Source organism: Hydra vulgaris, chromosome 13, assembly GCF_038396675.1.
Source record: "Hydra vulgaris chromosome 13, alternate assembly HydraT2T_AEP".
NCBI lineage: Eukaryota > Metazoa > Cnidaria > Hydrozoa > Anthoathecata > Hydridae > Hydra > Hydra vulgaris.
In genome coordinates, this window is record NC_088932.1 from 57,910,151 (window position 1) to 57,928,199 (window position 18,049).

General features: G+C 27.1%; 1 protein-coding gene across 3 annotated transcripts in view; it reads right to left on the minus strand.

The window, feature by feature from the left end:
- The window catches only part of LOC101237243 (synaptotagmin-4), an 86,609-nt gene extending 68,916 nt beyond the window's left edge, over nucleotides 1-17,693 (minus strand). The window contains exons 1-3 of one of the 3 annotated variants that reach the window (XM_065815002.1): nucleotides 17,377-17,693; nucleotides 1,416-1,621; nucleotides 1,088-1,310 (exon numbers count right to left, since the gene is read on the minus strand). In XM_065815002.1, the coding sequence (XP_065671074.1) occupies nucleotides 1,088-1,310; nucleotides 1,416-1,621; nucleotides 17,377-17,392 (445 nt within the window). In that variant the 5' untranslated portion in view covers nucleotides 17,393-17,693. Of the gene's footprint in view, nucleotides 1-1,087; nucleotides 1,311-1,415; nucleotides 1,622-16,922; nucleotides 17,020-17,376 lie in introns of those variants that run through there. The other 2 variants (XM_065815001.1, XM_065815003.1) reach the window with 2 other exon arrangements.
- Between the last annotated feature and the right edge of the window lie 356 nt (nucleotides 17,694-18,049).

Here is an 18,049-nt window from a genome sequence, read left to right on the forward strand (position 1 = left end):
ATTTTTTGGATAAAAATGACTAAAAACCAATTTATTCGTATTTTTAAAGCAGTATATTTAGACAAAAATTTTACTTACCTTATTTTATCAATTTTAGGTTTACACTAGGTTTTAGAAATATATATAAATATATTTTTATTGCCAAAAAAAAGTAAAAAAAAAAAAGTATTTAATTTGTTTTTCAAATTTAGAAATGAGTTAGATAACATATATAATTTTAAGAATTTTAAGAGTTTAGTCAAACTTTGAAATCCAATATCTAGAGAAAAAAATAAATATTTTTGAAAAGACTTTAAAATTCAGCTTCTATAATGAATCGTAACAAGCTCATTAAAGAATTAACAAATTTGAAGGGGGTAATTATTGGGTCTTGTCTGATTCTTACAAAGAATTGTAAATATCAAACTGCTCAGCAAACATTCTATAGCGGTATTTCAATAAACCCATGATGGCATTTTAAGCGATTCACTGTAGTTTTGCTCATATGTTACTGGGTAGACCATTAGTGGCAGCCGTTAAAAGTGGCCAGCCAATGGTTAACCATTATTAACATTTTGGAAAATTAACGGCTGACCATATATAGCGGCTGCCATTAATGGCCCACCAGGTAACCGATGAGCAAAATTCCAAGAAAACGCTCAAATGTCCCTATATAGATCCACTGCAAATCATTTAAAGCAATGTTTACTGGGTAGTTGGTAACTGTAATCAAAAATCTTTTTTTTTCTTGTGGTTTTTAAGGTGTTCCAACACGTTCTTATGACCTTATCACAAAGCACCGCATAATTTAACTAGAAAGTTCGCGCCTGCTTTAGAATTTTTGCTTTCTGGTCAGAGATGACATCGATCGTCGGGCATCTAGGTTCAGAGCCAGATCTCTATTACAACGCCACGGCTGCTAATATTACACCACGGCTGCTAATATTAACTTATATGATAACAGCTTTTAAAAAAACCTTTTCAAATAAAAAAGAAACTGAAGTTCCTATTTGTATTGAAGAAATTGTTTGTCACGCCGAATTCGAATTTAATTTTCTTTTTTACTTGATTACGTTATTTAATTAAGTTTATTAACTTTTTTTCTTACCTTGTTTACCTTGTTTAGCTAATTGTTCTAACGCCCCATTACTAATCTTACGCTGCTTTAATTCTATTTGAGAAGAAGACCTTTCTTTGACAACTAAAGGTGCCTCATGAGAAATACTATCTGACCTTTCAGAATTTTTTGGATAATATTCATCTGAAACCACAATAGTTGGAGAATTTCTTCGTCCGAATGTATGAATCCACTCATTCACAAAAATGCTTGGCTATAAGATATAAAGTTAACTATAGCAAAATTGATTTTATGAAAACATTCATAATTTAAATTAATAAATATAAAAATTTAAAAAAATAAAAAAAGATAAGCAAACCGATGGATACTTTGTCCTGTCACCATCTTTTACTGGTAATTGAGTCTTTACTTTTTTAATCGAAAACTTGCAAGGATTCTTAACTATTACTTTAGGATGATCATTAGGCTTCTTCTCTCTATTTTTATTGCGTAAATATTTGCATAAAGCAAAGACGGCAAAAAATAATATTACACATAGAAATGTTCCAGCCAGTATTAAAGTAACTAGAAAAACAAAAAAAACTTTATCTTATTATAAAACATACAAAAATATACAAAAAAAATTTTTTATTAGAAGTGATTTGTTTTATTAAATTAAGTAAACGGGTATTGGTATATCCTAGTTAAACATCCAAAAAAGTTGTTTATTATGTAAGTCAAGTACAAAATTACTGAAGTGGATTTTTAATCCATCGTAAAAATGATCTTATGAGAAAAGCAAAAAAATTTTCTTTGTATTTTCACCCATCTAAAGATTTATGTCAAAAAACTTTGCTGTATCAAAATCTATAATTTTTTTAAGTTTTTAAATTACGGATAAATTTTTTAGGTTAGTTAAAAATTTCAAAAGTAATATTTTCATGATCAAATTTAATTTATAAATTATTGAACAATAATCAAATAAATTTCAAATAAACAAATAAAACAATCTTTTATCAAAAAAAGTAACAAACACCCATAAGTATTTATTTCGGAATAAAGCAAACAACAGAAGCATAATAGCGCGTCTTTTTTATCAACTGTGGAACAAATATTGTCATTCAACCACTTTACTATTGGAAAGCTTTTCTATGTGCCTAATACAACCAAAACGTCTTGTTGTATTGGCAGACAAATAAAAGCAGATGAATAGGTTTGTTATGTTTGCTACTCGGGTCCATTTTCGATAAAATAACACCTTCTGTTATCTGTAATTTATGCCCATGTAAATATCTTCAAAGATCGTACACAAGCTTCTGGTTTTTTAAATAGTCTAACATTGTTCTCATGATTGAAAGCTTTGCCCAGCTAAACGATTTTCAGTTATGTTAACTCTAATTTTACGGTTAACCGACCTAATTTTGTTTTAATAATTGCTATTAAACTTTACTTTTTTAGCTCAGATATTTTTCTATTATAAAAAATTTTTTTAAAACTAATGTTTCTTAGGTCTTCAGATGGTTAAGAAACAGCACGATTATCTTTATTTAAGAATTTGTTAAATAATGAACACCTAGATTAATGACTATATTTTGACGGTTTTATTAATCAAACAATTTTTAAGGACTTCTTTACATGGAAATGAAATAAAGTTGTAAAAGTTAGTAAAGTTTTTCTAAACTAGAAAAAAAAATTTTTTTCAAAAAACAATTGAAATTGTGGAACTGTTTGTTTAACACAGACTTACCTTCTCAAAAAAAAGCTGTTTTTACGTTTTCATTATTTTTTATTAGAGCATATTATGCTCGTTCATGTTTTACTTTTTATTCATCTGACACCTAATATTTTACTTTTTATATATGTCACCTTTTATATACGTCATATATTTATATATTTCACATTTATATATTTATATATTTTACATTTACATATTTCACCTTTTATATACGTCTTATATTTATATATTTCACATTTATATATTTTACATTTACATATTTCACCTTTTATTTACGTCTTATATTTATATATTTCACACTTATATATTTATATATTTTACATTTACATATTTCACCTTTTATGTACGTCTTATATTTATATATGTTACCTTTCTAATGTATTCATAAAGCTCAAGTTTAATGGTATAATTTTATGATAAAAATATTTTTTATGTTTTTCTTAATGTTATTTTGTGTAAAAACAAACTTTATGAATTTGCTTATAATTGGATTATATTTAAAAATTAATAACAAGCACAAGTTCTCTGTTTAAGACTTTTTATCATTCACATTTATTTTACAGTAGAAAAAAGTAAAAAAGCATTAATATATCAACTATAGTTTTTAAAAAGAAACACTATTAGCGCTAAGCTGTATGAGGTTTTGCTAAGCTGTATAAGGTTTCACTAGACTGTATGAGGTCTCGCTATGCTGTATGAGGTCTCTAAAATTAGATTTTTATTGCATTTGCAAATATGAAAAATGTAAAAAAAATTAAAACAAAAAGAAGCTTTGAAATTTTTAAATTTTTGCTTCTATAGTGTCCAGCTATAGAAGCAAAAATTTAAAATTTTTATTTTTAAACGTCTTTCTCATCTACATCATTACAATCGAATACTTTTATTTTGTTTTTTTGCTAGTTTCATTGCTTGTATTTTAACAAACTTATGACATTTCGTACCCATTCCTCCGTTTGCACACCTAATACTAAAGGTGTCTTACTGCCATGTTCTGCTTTACACGCTCTAAAATAAATTTTCAAACTTATTTTGACTTTGCTGATCAATTTCTCTTGATTAGCAATATATAAGGATTGACTAAAAGAAAAATATTTAAAAAAGTAGTTATTAAGATCATTTAACGCAACTTTTTTTGAAATTTACAACTTAAAAGGCATCTATATTGTATTTTATCATTGTTTCATAATTTGATTTAGAAAGTCAGCTAGAAAATCCGACAATTTGTTGTTTTTTTTTTAACGACGCAAACCTAAGCATTGAGAATTCGCTAAAACTTTGCGATATTGTTTTCAAAAGTTTTGGAGCATTAAATACAACCTTTGTTGGACTGTTTGGTCAAACTGGTACAAGCTTGTTTGGACCTAAAATGACGCAATCTTTATTTGGAGCAACAAAAACTACATCATCTAAACTATATTATACAAGGTTTTTGGAAGTAATATTTGATGAGAACCTATCATGGAAAAAACATATTACCCTTATTGAAGCAAAAATATCTCCTGCTATAAGTGTATTGTATAAATCTCGGGCCTTTCTTGATTATAAATCACGCAATATGCTTTACTTCAGCCTTGTTCATTGTCATCTCTCCTACGCTAATATTATTTAGGCTAACACAAACAAAACTAAATTAATCAGATAACAGTGTCTACAAAACCACGCATGTAAAGCAGTTAACTATTTGAAGAGATTAGAAAACCCTTCACCTGTAATGAAATACGTGAACGTGTTAAATATATCAAAACTTAATTCGCTTCAAATATTAATTTTTATGTAAAAATATAAGAATAACTTGCCGCCAAAAGTGTTTTCTGATACTTTTTACATTGGCGTTTTCACAAAAATAAAATCTTCGGTCAAATACCAACTATAAATATCACTTGAGCAAAGTAAAATTGCAAGTGTCAAAATTCTCAATTATTAGCCAAGGCCCGTCATTATGGAATCAATTAAAAAATAACAATACAAAAAATTTGAAAAGTGTAGTTTTCTTTCAGAAATATAGCATTAAGTCAAGATGTTTTCTTTTCTTTACTCAATGATAACTAGTCTCTTACAAAATTATAATCACAACTTATACTAAATCCTATAGCTAAAATATTACCATTACAACCCACAAAAACATATTTACAATTTCACATTAACCATATGATCACATTAGCAATTACATACAAAACCGTACAAACTATTAACAACAATTGTTCAATATAAACGCGCTTTAATTACAAACCACTTGACGTCACGGAACACTGTAACATTTAGCTTAATATAATTACAATTCTCCTTGACCCTTAAGGATCATGTAAACAGGAATCAATAATTTTTTTAGGCATGCATTGCTCTCGAGCACTTCTTTGCAAAGGCGTGTCTATTTACAGTGGAGAATCCTCGACCTCGATATCCACTTCGTTCAAATCAGCATTTCCTTCAACTTGGTCCTCATTGTTTTTAACAACTTCTTTTCAATTATTGCCCATATCTCTTTCCACTCTCGGAACGAAGCATAAGGGCTGAATTTCACATCAAGATCTAATATGTTTCACGTGGCGCGGAACCCCATTCAACTTGTTCCGACCCGTCTTTGGTTACAGTTGCTGGCTTCCACTTGATATACTTCTTTGCATTGGGTGGTTTCAACCAAACTTTATCACCTGCTCCAAACATTTTGTTTGTGCCACTTTTTGACAGAAGATTTCTTTTTCTTAAGCCCTTGGTACCAATTTGATAACTATATATTTTCTCCATTGGTCGTACGCCATTTTTGTTGACAGCAACGTTTTACCAATATACTGCTTCCGGTATTGATACTTTATATCGCTCTGCTATTCTTTTTAATGTACGATGGTTTCTTTCCACAATTCCGTTTCCCTCAGGGTAATAAGCGGCCTGAAACGTAATACGCACTCCCTAACTTTCAAGGAAACTCCTCATTTCTTCAGTCTTAAACGTTGCTTCATTATCTGGTAATATTTCGAATGGTATTCCTCGTTCACAAAAGATAAGACTTCGAACTATGGCAACACTTCCGTATAAACTTGACAGTTGTTGCCACAAAGCGTATCTTGAAGGTCCGCGTTGATTAGACTCAAAAATTTGTCAGCTCCATAATGCGTAATATCCATGGCCAATCTTTCACAATTTTCTTTATAATTCAAGGTACTGGATCTATTAACTGACACGGCTCACAATTTTTTAATACCATTTGAACTTCGTTTTTAGTTGTTTTTAAAAGTACTTCACAAACAAGGTTCAATGTTCTACTCACTTCAAAATTTCCAGTTTTCTTGTGTATACTCAAGATGGATTCAGGCTCCGCAACTACTACTCCAATACAATTTTTTAGAAGATCATTCCTATTTAGCTTATTTAACCATCTGATGCGAATTCTCGTTAATGCATCTGCTAAATTATCTTCCGATGGGACAAGATTTACGTCAACTTTCAAATCGTATTCTTCAATAAGTTGTTGCAGTACGCTTATTCTTCTTTGAATCAACATTCACCTGTGGCTTTTGACTTCAACCTTGATTTTCCAGTAAGTGCGTCAAAAATCCAGTGGAATACTGTTGGACAAAATGACAGTTTTTACAGTGGAGTCTGTAAAAACTGTCATTTTTCTAGTTTCCTCGTCAAAGCCATATTTATTTCTTGTAGCACTGCGTCTAGCTCTGCCATGTTTATATGAACGTCGAACTTTTCTTTTCGCAACCATGTTGCATCTTTCGCAATCATATTACCAATTTGAACTATTGCACCAATAGCTAAAGAACTTACATCAGCTCATACTTTTCCCTTATTGCCATCCACTGTCCAATCCTCACAAGCTCGCAACTTTCAACTATATATCATAAACTTCTCGAACATTTTACCTTTTATCACAAATTTTATCGTCCGAGCCCTTCGTCAAACTGGCAACTCCTTGTTTCAACAGACTACAAACAACTCGTAACCAACCATACACAGGTAAATAACCCACCACCTGTCCGCAAACTGAAAACACTACTCTTCAGGTTAACTTTTTCGGATTTCTTCAACTCGATATATTATCGTTAATTTGTTCACACTCCAACCAAAACCAAGTCGTGTTAAATAATATCTCTTGTTGTGAAATACCACCGTTTGGAACGGTCAAAGGTGTTCCTCAGTTTTCAGCTGGAGATAAACCTTGCGTAGATCCATAATTGCTGGTTTATTTCCCATTTTTCTCCATAAAATTGTTAGCTTCTCTCCAATCCTCAACAGGCCCGACTTTATTATCTTTGTTTCTTTGAATCACAGCTATTAAAGGAATTCGTCCTTTGGGCGGCCCCATTACGTTTTCGTTATACTCAAGTAGCCATTTTCGCTTGATCCAATCCTGAAGTTCGTTTTCGTATTCCGTTTCAGCATGTTTTGGTACCGCGTACTTTCGAAAGGTTGGAAAACCAAAATAACTTCGTCGCGTATTTTGATATCATCAACCTCGACATTCACAGTTGCGGATCCAATTCATTGATGAACAGTAGTAGTTCAAAGTAGCTCAGAATTTGGGTAACATAATATCAATCGGGTCCTTTATTGCTCGAAATTGTGATCATAAAGACAATTTCGCAAGATAAGCCAATCGTTTCAAATCAGCCAAAAACATATCAACTCTCTCTCTCCATCCTATAAGTTCCGTTTTGTGAAAATCTCATATGCACTGTAAACATCCAATGAGAACGCTGCTAGCAGCATTCGACTTCCGTTGCATTTTGCTTATCTTCAATGGTTAAAGCGTCATAAACCAAATATAAAGATTTTCTAAGAAGAATTGGAAAAAGTAGCTCCAGTTTTTTGTTCTGCATTTCAGCTATTACTTTGGTTCTTTGCATCCACACCGCAACAACTGAAGCTCCATCATATGTTTCAAACATATCGAGTAATTTCATACTTGAATTCATTGCCCGGTTAGCTTGTAGTTTTCTCGCAGAAATAAAACATTAAGTCAAGATGTTTTCTTTTCTTTACTCAATTAGAACTAGTCTCTTACAAAATTATAATCACAGTTTATACTAAATCTTATATCTCAAATATTACCATTACAACCCACATAAGCATATTTACAATTTCCCATTAACCATATGAACACATTAGCAATTACATACAAAACTGTACAAACATATTAACAACAACTATCCAATATAAACGCACTTTAATTACAAACCACTTGACGTCACGGAACACTTTAACATTTAACTTAATATAATTACAAAAAGTACTTTCTCTTTTAAACGACAAATGAAATTGCATCTCCTTAATTTTTGACATATATGTAAGTATGTTTGTATATGTGTGTTTGTTTATGTGTGTATGTATATATGAGTATGTATGCACATATGAGTTTTTATTCTTCACATAGTATTTTTTAGAAAAAATATTTTATTTTAAAGTTACTAAAACCATGTGGGCTTTAAATGTTGTTGTAAAGAGGCTTTATGAATTAATGATTGTGATGACACCAGTCATCCGTATCTTCTTTGAGACCCTGTCTGTTTTATATATATTCTTTGTATAACGTAAAAGTTTCATTGTAATTTTAATATCTTATTTTTATATGAACAGCAAAATATATTTAATAAAAAAAAAGGTTTTTTAATGGCCGTAAAAACAGCAATGTTTATGCAGGTTTTGTCTAGATCATATCCCTTGCAATGATTTTGATGACTTTAGTAATTTACCGAACAATGAACTATTTAGGGATAAAGGTATTAAGAGTATATACAGTGCAGAGCAAATTTATAAGCTCACCAAAAATTCTAGATCTCACAAATAATTAAATAATTATTTTTAAATTATTCAATTGCTTAATATCTTACTTAATTAATATTTCATTTGTAATATAGTCTAGTTTTATTTCGTTAATTGACTTAAAAAATTTAAAAAAATGATGTTGCAAAATTATAATCTCATTTCAATTTTACTCAACAAAATTTCCTAATGTTTTGTATTGCAATTTGAATTTATTATTAATACTTTGTTTTATTGCCGCCATTCTGAGTAAATGTTTGATTTGGCATACTTTCCGAATGTTTTCTAAAATCTGCAGGAGAAATGTTCTTCCAAACATATACAATTGCCTTTTTCAATTCATCGACATTCGAATTTTGTTTCCCTTCTGTATAAACACGTCTTGCTAAGATGCCTCATTCGTTTTTGATAGGAATTAAATCAGGTGAGAGCGCTGGCCATTCTGAAAATTGAGTTTTCTTGCTTGTAAACCATGAGATATTTGACTTTGCTCTATGAATTAGAGGGTTATCTTGCTGGAAAATAAAATTGATGTTACCAAATTTTTACGAAATATCATTCGAATGACCATTCAAAAAAATTTTATATCGTTCAGCATTTAATTTAGGAGTAATATAGCCAATCGGAGTTTTTCCAAAATAACCGAACACATCCCAAATCATTAGTCTTTCGCCTCCTATAGCCCTTCTTTTTAAAAATATTATCTCTTTTCTAATGTCATGACATTAGTAATTGAAGCCGTTTGAACCATCAAGGTTGAATTTTTTTTTATTGGACCACACAATTTTTTGTCATTTCTTTTTCCCAAGTCATGTGGTCTTTGGCCCATTGAAGACAGATGCGTCTGTGCGCATCAATTAGAACTGGAGATGTGTGGTTTTTTGTACATCTAAGAACACTTGACTTGTTAATTGCACAATTCGCCGTCATTCATGAGCATTTCAATCATAAATCAGCCCCTATTTGTTTTGCAGAGATTGTACGGTTACTAGCGGCATGCACAATTCGTCGTTGTTGGCGAACTGTAATTATTGATTTTCTACTCCTTCGATGCTTCGTGCAATAATTTGTTGGATTATTTACGGCATTTATTAGAATGTATTTTATAATTTTAAAATGTAATAAATTTAATTCGAAAACGGAATTTATTACTATTTTTTGATAGTTTTTGATACAATTTAGATAACGAGGTTATAATTATGCGCAACAGTTTTTAACGGTTTTATAATTTAAATTAATTAAAGTATAAATAGGTTCATATAAATTATTTTATTTATTTCAAAAAATGATCTGCAAATAAAGTTTGATTAACAAACTTTGAAAGATTGTTTAAAGGTTTCTATACAGGTTAAGTTATAACTCTGTACCCCACTGCATATCGACTGATTTAGAGATAGACGCAGTAGATTATATATATTGACTGATTTAGAGACAGTTGATATATATATATATATATATATATATATATATATATATATATATATATATATATATATATATATATATACATATATATATATATATATATATATATATATATATATATATATATATATATATATATATATATATATATATATATATATATATATATATATATATATATATATATATATATATATATATATATATATATATATATATATATATATATATATATAGTATATATATATATATATATATATATAGTATATATATAGGGGAAAGGGGGTAATTAGTACTGCTGTACAATTCGTACCAGCGTCATTGTTCTTTTTCTGATTCGTTGAAACTGGCGGAAACACGATAAAATCAAGCCAGCAGATGAAATATGTATACTCACCAAAAAACTGCGGAATCTAACGTTAAAGAATGGAGATAAGTCTGTTTCCCTTTTTTTACACTATTTGATGTAATAATTACACTGTCCTACTAGTTGTACCTTGCAGGCTTGGATATACGTAACTTATTTATATTTTTTTATGGTGTTAGCCCATCCATTCTTCTTCATTAATAAATACGTTTTTTTCCGATTCATTTTGCCCATTAAAATACTGAAGTAGAAAACTATGTTTAGTCATAGTCGGGTAAATTGTACCTGTGATGGTGGGGTAAATTGTACCTGTGGTACTAATTACCCCAACCTCTAAAGATAACAAAGAGCAGCGTTGGTAGTGCTTCATGTGTGATGAGGACATTGAAGAAGATATGATCCAGTGTTTAATTTGTGGAGCATGGGTACATGTTGCATGCTCATCATCTGAGTCTCAAAATGGGTCACATGAGAGTTATATATGTGAATTATGTCAATAAATATATTTTACAAGTGTAGAATGAACCAGTTATTGTTTTATTTATTACTTATTATTAGTGCTGAGCTTGTTTTTTCTTCATACCCTTTGTTACTTATTACCCTCACTAGTGGTACTATTTGAACCTTCTTGTGGGTAATTAGTACCACCTTGTTTATTTTTAGTTTTTATTAGTGTGCTCTTTATTTTAATATTTACATCTTGAAATCATGATTGTTTGTTTTAGTTTCATCAATGCTTGTTTCTATCTAAAAATAAACTTTTTCCTACATTTAATTTTATTTTTATTAATTTTTTTCCTTAGGGGGTACTATTTAGCCCCCTTTCCCCTATATATATATATATATATATATATATATATATATATATATATATATATATATATATATATATATATATATATATATATATATATATATATATATATATATATATATATATAAATATATATGTATAAATATATATTATATATATATATACATAGATATATATATATATATATAAATAAATATATATATACACATATATACATATATATACATATATATATATATACATATATATATATATATATATATATATATATATATATATATATATATATATATATATATATATATATATATATATATATATGTATATATATATAAGTTGCTAAAGTAGTACCAATATTTAAAACAGGTGAAACATACTTAGTTAATAATTATAGACCTATCTCAGTACTCCCTACCTTTTCTAAGCTTCTCGAAAGAGTAATCTATAACAGATTGTATGAATATTTAATCCAAAATAAAATTCTAAATAAAAAGCAATTCGGTTTCCAAAAACAATATTCAACTGAACACGCAATCCTAGATCTAGTTAACAATATATGTGATTCTTTTAATAAAAAACAGTTTGTTCTAGGCATCTTTATAGACCTTTCAAAAGCGTTTGATACTGTAGATCATGATATCTTACTTAAAAAAATGGAAAGCTATGGGATAAAAAACATAACCCTTGACTGGTCTAAGCAACAGACAACAATGTGGTTTTTCAGATAATTATAAACACTTAAAACAACTAAGAGTTGAGTGCGGTGTCCCCCAACGTTCCATTCTTGGACCTCTTCTGTTTCTTCTATATATTAACGACCTTACAAATGTCTCGGATAAACTTGATGTCATTATGTTTGCCGATGACACAAACTTATTTTATTCCTCGAACTCAATCAAAGATCTTTATGAATGTATAGACAAAGAGCTTAAAAGAATAAATATATGGTTGAAACTAAATAAATTAAATACAGAAAAACCAAAATACATACTGTTTCATTCCAAAAAACAAAAAATTAATATACCAACTATCCTTCCCTCGCTAAAAATAGATAAGGTAAACATTGAAAGAACAGAAACAACTAAATTTCTTGGGATCCTTATTGACGAAAATTTATTTTGGAAAGCCCATATAAGTACAATAAACACCAAAATTTCAAAAAATATTGGGATACTCTACAAAGTTCAGCCTATGTTGTCCCAACATAATCTTAAATCCCTTTATTTTTCTTACATCCAAAGTTATCTTACGTACGCTAATATTACATGGGCAAGTACACACAAATCCAAATTGAGTACTATTTATATAAGTCAAAAACACGCATCAAGATTAGTTTATAATAAAGATAAACTCACCCATGCTGAACCCTTATTAAAAACCTTGAATGCTCTAAATGTTTACCAAATGAACATCTACCAAAATGTACTATTCATGCTTAAATACAAACTTGGACTAGTCCCATCGTGTTTTTTAGATAATTTCTTTCAAGTTAACTGTAATAGATATATAACAAGAGCAACAGGCAACTTCATACTACCTAAAAGAACAACAAATTTCTCACGGTTTTCTATTTCCCACCGGGGTCCGTACCTATATAACAAAATAATATCAAAAAATATAGAAAGTATTAAATAATCCTGCCAACTTGAAAAAAAATTAAAACATCTCATACTTAATATCAACAATTATATTGACATGTATTAAACATAGCAACAAAATTTATACTAAAATATTTATGTGTATCACTGACTGTATACTGTTTAACCATTTCTGATTATATGTAAATATAAAATAGACTTTATTTAACCACTAAAAGAGGTACTCGATGATAAGTCTTCTCAGACTTCTACGAGTTTTCCTTTACAACAACATGTTTTTATGATAAGAAACACTATTAGTTTACGTTATCCTTAGTTACATTTGTTAAACCACTTTTTTTATGATACGTGGTAATATTATGTTATATATAATTTTATTTTTTACGTTGCATTATATTATGTAATTGTAACGTAACGATGTGTAAATATATTGAAGTTGTATGAAAAAAAAAATATATATATATACATATATATACATATATATATGATTATACATATATATACATTGATTATACATATATATACATATATATGGTTATGGACGGCGCGAGTGGAGGAATCAAGTGGGAAGTAGGGCTTGGCAACCGGAGGCAAACGCAATCGGTTAACCGGTATTTTGTTTAGTTTTCTCAAATTTGAAAATTGGTTGTTTTTTTTCTAAAATAACCGCGAAACCGGTTGTTAATTATACATTGCTAAATAGATAAATAGTTTAAAGATTTCTTGTTTTGACAACCTAACGTAACAAGTAACGTGAAAAGCACAAATATTGGGAAAATATATTTTTAAAAATCGATACGATATTAATTTATTATTTCATTTAGTTTTATTTAAGGTTGTTTTTTAACATTAAGATTGTGATTCAATATTTTTTCTACCAAGTATTAATAGATTATGATAATATTGCTTTTAGTTTTATTTATTTCAATATTTTTTCTTCTAATTATTAATACATTATGATGATATTGCATTTAGTTTTATTTATATTAATATTTTTGCTTCCAATTATTAATAGATTAAATACTGAATCTATTAATAATTGGTAGTAAAGAGACACTAACTTGAAGTAAGACAAGAACCACTTACTTGAAATAAGACAAAAAACACTAACTGGAAGTATTTTGTCGAATCCTTTTTTTTTTTGTTGATATTTTTGCTGTTTCATTTCGTTTGTTGTGTAATTATTTGTTATTGTTGTTTACTTGTTTTAATTTGAGATTGTTAAATAACAATCTTAAATTAAGATAATTAAATAACAAAAAAAAACTTTTTTCAACAAATTTGTTTTTTGTAATTTTGACTTTAGTATTATTAATACATAAATCCTAGTATATTTTTACATCATACATTTGTAAACAAACCACATGCATAATTAGTAGTTGAGAATAGTATATTCAGTAATGAACACTGTAAAAATAAGGTTATTGAGTTGCCACAGAGCAAGAAAGATTGAAAAAGAAAAAAGAGGCTTTTGTAGAAAAAATGATCCGAGTTTATTAGATTTGAACTAAATTAATAATGAATTAAAAAAGATAGTATATAATGATAGTAATGTAAAGATAGTAAAAGATAGAACATTGATAAAAATTAATGTTTAATAATTAATAAAAAAAATTAAATTTTTTATTAATTATTAAACATTAATAGTATGATTATTAAATTTTAAAGTATGAAAAATTTTATTTTAATATACAGATATAATTTCAGTATATAAATTATCTTGGTTACATTGGATTTATGAAGCAATAATACGAATTCGCTTTTACATTAAAAAAAACCGGTGCGAACCAGTTACTCGGTTTTACAATTTTAAAAAACTGATAACAGTTTTCTTGAAATTTTCCGGTTTTTGCCAAGCCCTAATAGAAAAGGTTTTCGTCGACTGAAAAATTATGTCCTCTAGTTTTTAGTTTGCCGACAAGAGATAAATATTTCAAATCCCATTTTGCCAACTGAATCTAATAAAAAAGATCCAAATTTTTCTTCTCAAGGTAGAAAAAAGAAAGAAAAAAGTTTTATTTTGCCGATTGATGGTATAAAAAATCATTGATAAATCCTCCCACATCCCCACCCAATTCCCTTCACGCAGGTCTTCCAACAATTTTATACAGATTTGGCAAAAGCTTTGCCCGTAACGTAGGCATAATCATTACAAAAACCTGAAAAGTTTGTTTCATTTTTAAAAAATTTGCAAAAGTTTGGATAGATTTTATGTTCAATAACGGATGTAAGGATTATTGCTTCCAAAAGTATTAGCTATGTGATGCTTTATTTTTTGTAAAATTTCTGAGAGATCAAGTTAAATGTTTGAAAGTGAAGTTTAAAACTACTATATGTTTCAATGGCATGTATGAAATTATAAAACTATATGTTTCAATGACATGTATGAAAATATAAAACTATATGTTTCAATGGCATGTATGAAAACATAAAACGCAGCTAAATACAACTATTTCTTGTTTATTTAATTTTTGTTTTTGCTTTTTTACTTTTTATAATAAAGTTTTATAATTAAACTTTTTAAATATAATAAAAATAAGTACAAGTAATTTAAACTATGATTTCAAAATCCATTAAAAATTTGCAATTATATTTATGCAAATAAAACCAAACTCTAACAATAATCCTGCAATAATGTCTGGCGTCTTTATATATATATATATATATATAGTAACCAAAACTTGTTCCTCAAAATACATTGAAGAATGAATGAATCAATGAATCAATCAATGAATCAATATATTTCTGAAATATTTGATAATACTTTTTATGTTTCTTTACAAATAGTATAAACTACTAACATTAAGTAAACACCTAATGAAAATGATTAAAATTGTAATGGTAATAATAATAAAAATAATATTTATTATAATATTAGTAATAATAAATAATAATAATAAATGATAATATAAATGATAATAAAATGTTATTTTAACAATAGTAATAATAATATAATATTTATAATAATTTAAATAAATCGGTATAATTTTTTCCATACAACAATCGTTTATACATGCAAAGTTACAGTTGCAAACAGTAATAAACTGACAAAACTTAACAACTAACGATGACATAAAAACTGCTAAAAAAATTAGAAAGGATTAGTAAATATTTTAATCATAGTTCTTATAAAATAATAAACAAAATCTACTGCAAATACTATGACCAAGCAAATAATTAAACTATAAGCAGAAAAACGCCGAGAAAATCAAAACAAATATTACAAACAAAACCAAAAATAACTTTATTTACTTTTGGCAAAAAAAAAAAAAAAAAAAAAAAAAAACATAAAATTGAAAATAAAAAACAATAATAAATAAAGAAAAAAAAGTAATAATAATGCACGGTAGAATAAAACATATATAATAATTGACTAAAATGAAAATAAAAACAAATAATATATAACTATATAAAAATTAATATATCACTATTTAAAAGTAATTAATAACTAATAACAATTTATAACATTATGAATTAAACAGCATAACTAAAAAATAAATTTTAATCAATAACTCTAAGAAATATATGAAAGAAAAATAAAGAAATATATGAAAGAAAACTAAAGAAATATATGTAAGTTAAAAAAATTTTTGATACAATTTTACTTATTTTCTTTCAGATATTTCTGTTTCTTTTCTTCTTTTAAAGCATTTATTTATCCTTCTTTTTAGTTTATTTTATTTTTAGTTTAATTTATAAATTTTTCTTTTCCCGTTTTGTTTTTTTCTCTTTTAAAAATCATTTTTAACCGTTAGAAAAAAGCGTCCACCATTTTCAAATAAAAACAAATTTCTTCTTGCAAATTTCTTCGATACGGATGATTGTTTAAGATGAAAAACAGTTCAAAATAATTATTTTTGTCAGAAAAGAATATAAAAGTTCAGAGTTAGAGTTAATAGCAAAAAACAATAAGATCTTGAAAACACTTATAAAACAGAAAATAATTCACAACAATAAAACTCCAATAGAATTAGAAGCTAGGATCAAAATTAAGAAATCAACTCAAAAAAGTATTACATTAAAGCTATTTTTGCAAATGATTTAGCTTTGAACATTGATTCATTTTATCACTTAGGATTGATGTAGCCTTATTTTATTTCTGATGACGGTCTATACTCATCGGACTATACTTATCATTAAAAAACAAAAAGTAAATTAAAAAAAACAAACAGTTGTACTTAGGCTTGTTTTACCGGTATTTACATCCATTTAAAACAAACATGACATTCATTTAAAACAACCATGACATTCACTTAAAACATCGTGCCAATCGATTAAAACAATCGTGATTTTCAATTATAAATTTAACGCATGCGCAATCTCAACAATCGACAGTAATTGGAAAATAAACATTTTATTTAAAAAAAAAAATTTTTAATAATTTTCAAAAATGGAATAAAAAAATATATATATATATATATTAAAATAAAACCTTTTTTATGAATAATGTAGAACGTTGAGATTGCGCATGCGTTAAATGTTTTAATTGAAAATCACAATTGTTTTAATTGATTGGCACGATGTTTTAAATGAATGTCATGGTTGTTTTAAATGGATGTCATGTTTGTTTTAAATAGATATAAAAACCAGTATGTTTACATGCCTTTAAAAATAAGTTATCAAAAAAAAAACCTTCTTCTGCTATCATTTTTAATCATCCAATTGAAAAAGATGTCTTTTTCTACGAAATTAAAAACTTGTTACATTTAATGAGCGAATTGTAATCAGTACTAACTCTTTACTTTTACATCAGTTGCATATTTTTCTTGTCGATTAAGAGTATATATATAACAAATAACGATTAGAACATAAAACCTTTCAAACTAATTTTCTTTTATTATTAGGCTGCTTACTAACTAATTTTCTAATAATATAGTTTTCTTGTAAATATTTCAATCTAAATTGTTTAGATCGTCATCATACGTAAAATATAATTACAAAAATCATTTATATGAAAACCGTTACAAAATGCCATGTATTAAAAATTCTAAAGATGACGTAAATAATAATTATTAAGATAATTTTTAGTTTTGTCATCTTTTTTGATAACGTAAATAAAAATAATCTAGATAATTTTTATTAATGTCAAACTATATATAGTAAAATTTCAAAATTTAACTATGTTATACAAATGTATTTTTGTTTCAATAAAGTATAAAAAATATTTTTAAAATGATAATAAGATAAATTATTGAAAAATAAAGGTTTACTTTTGGATTTAATATTAGCTTTATAAAAAAAGATTATTTTTGACTATTTTTCGAAATAAGGAGTGGTCAAAATTGGTAAAGCGACTTGATTAAGA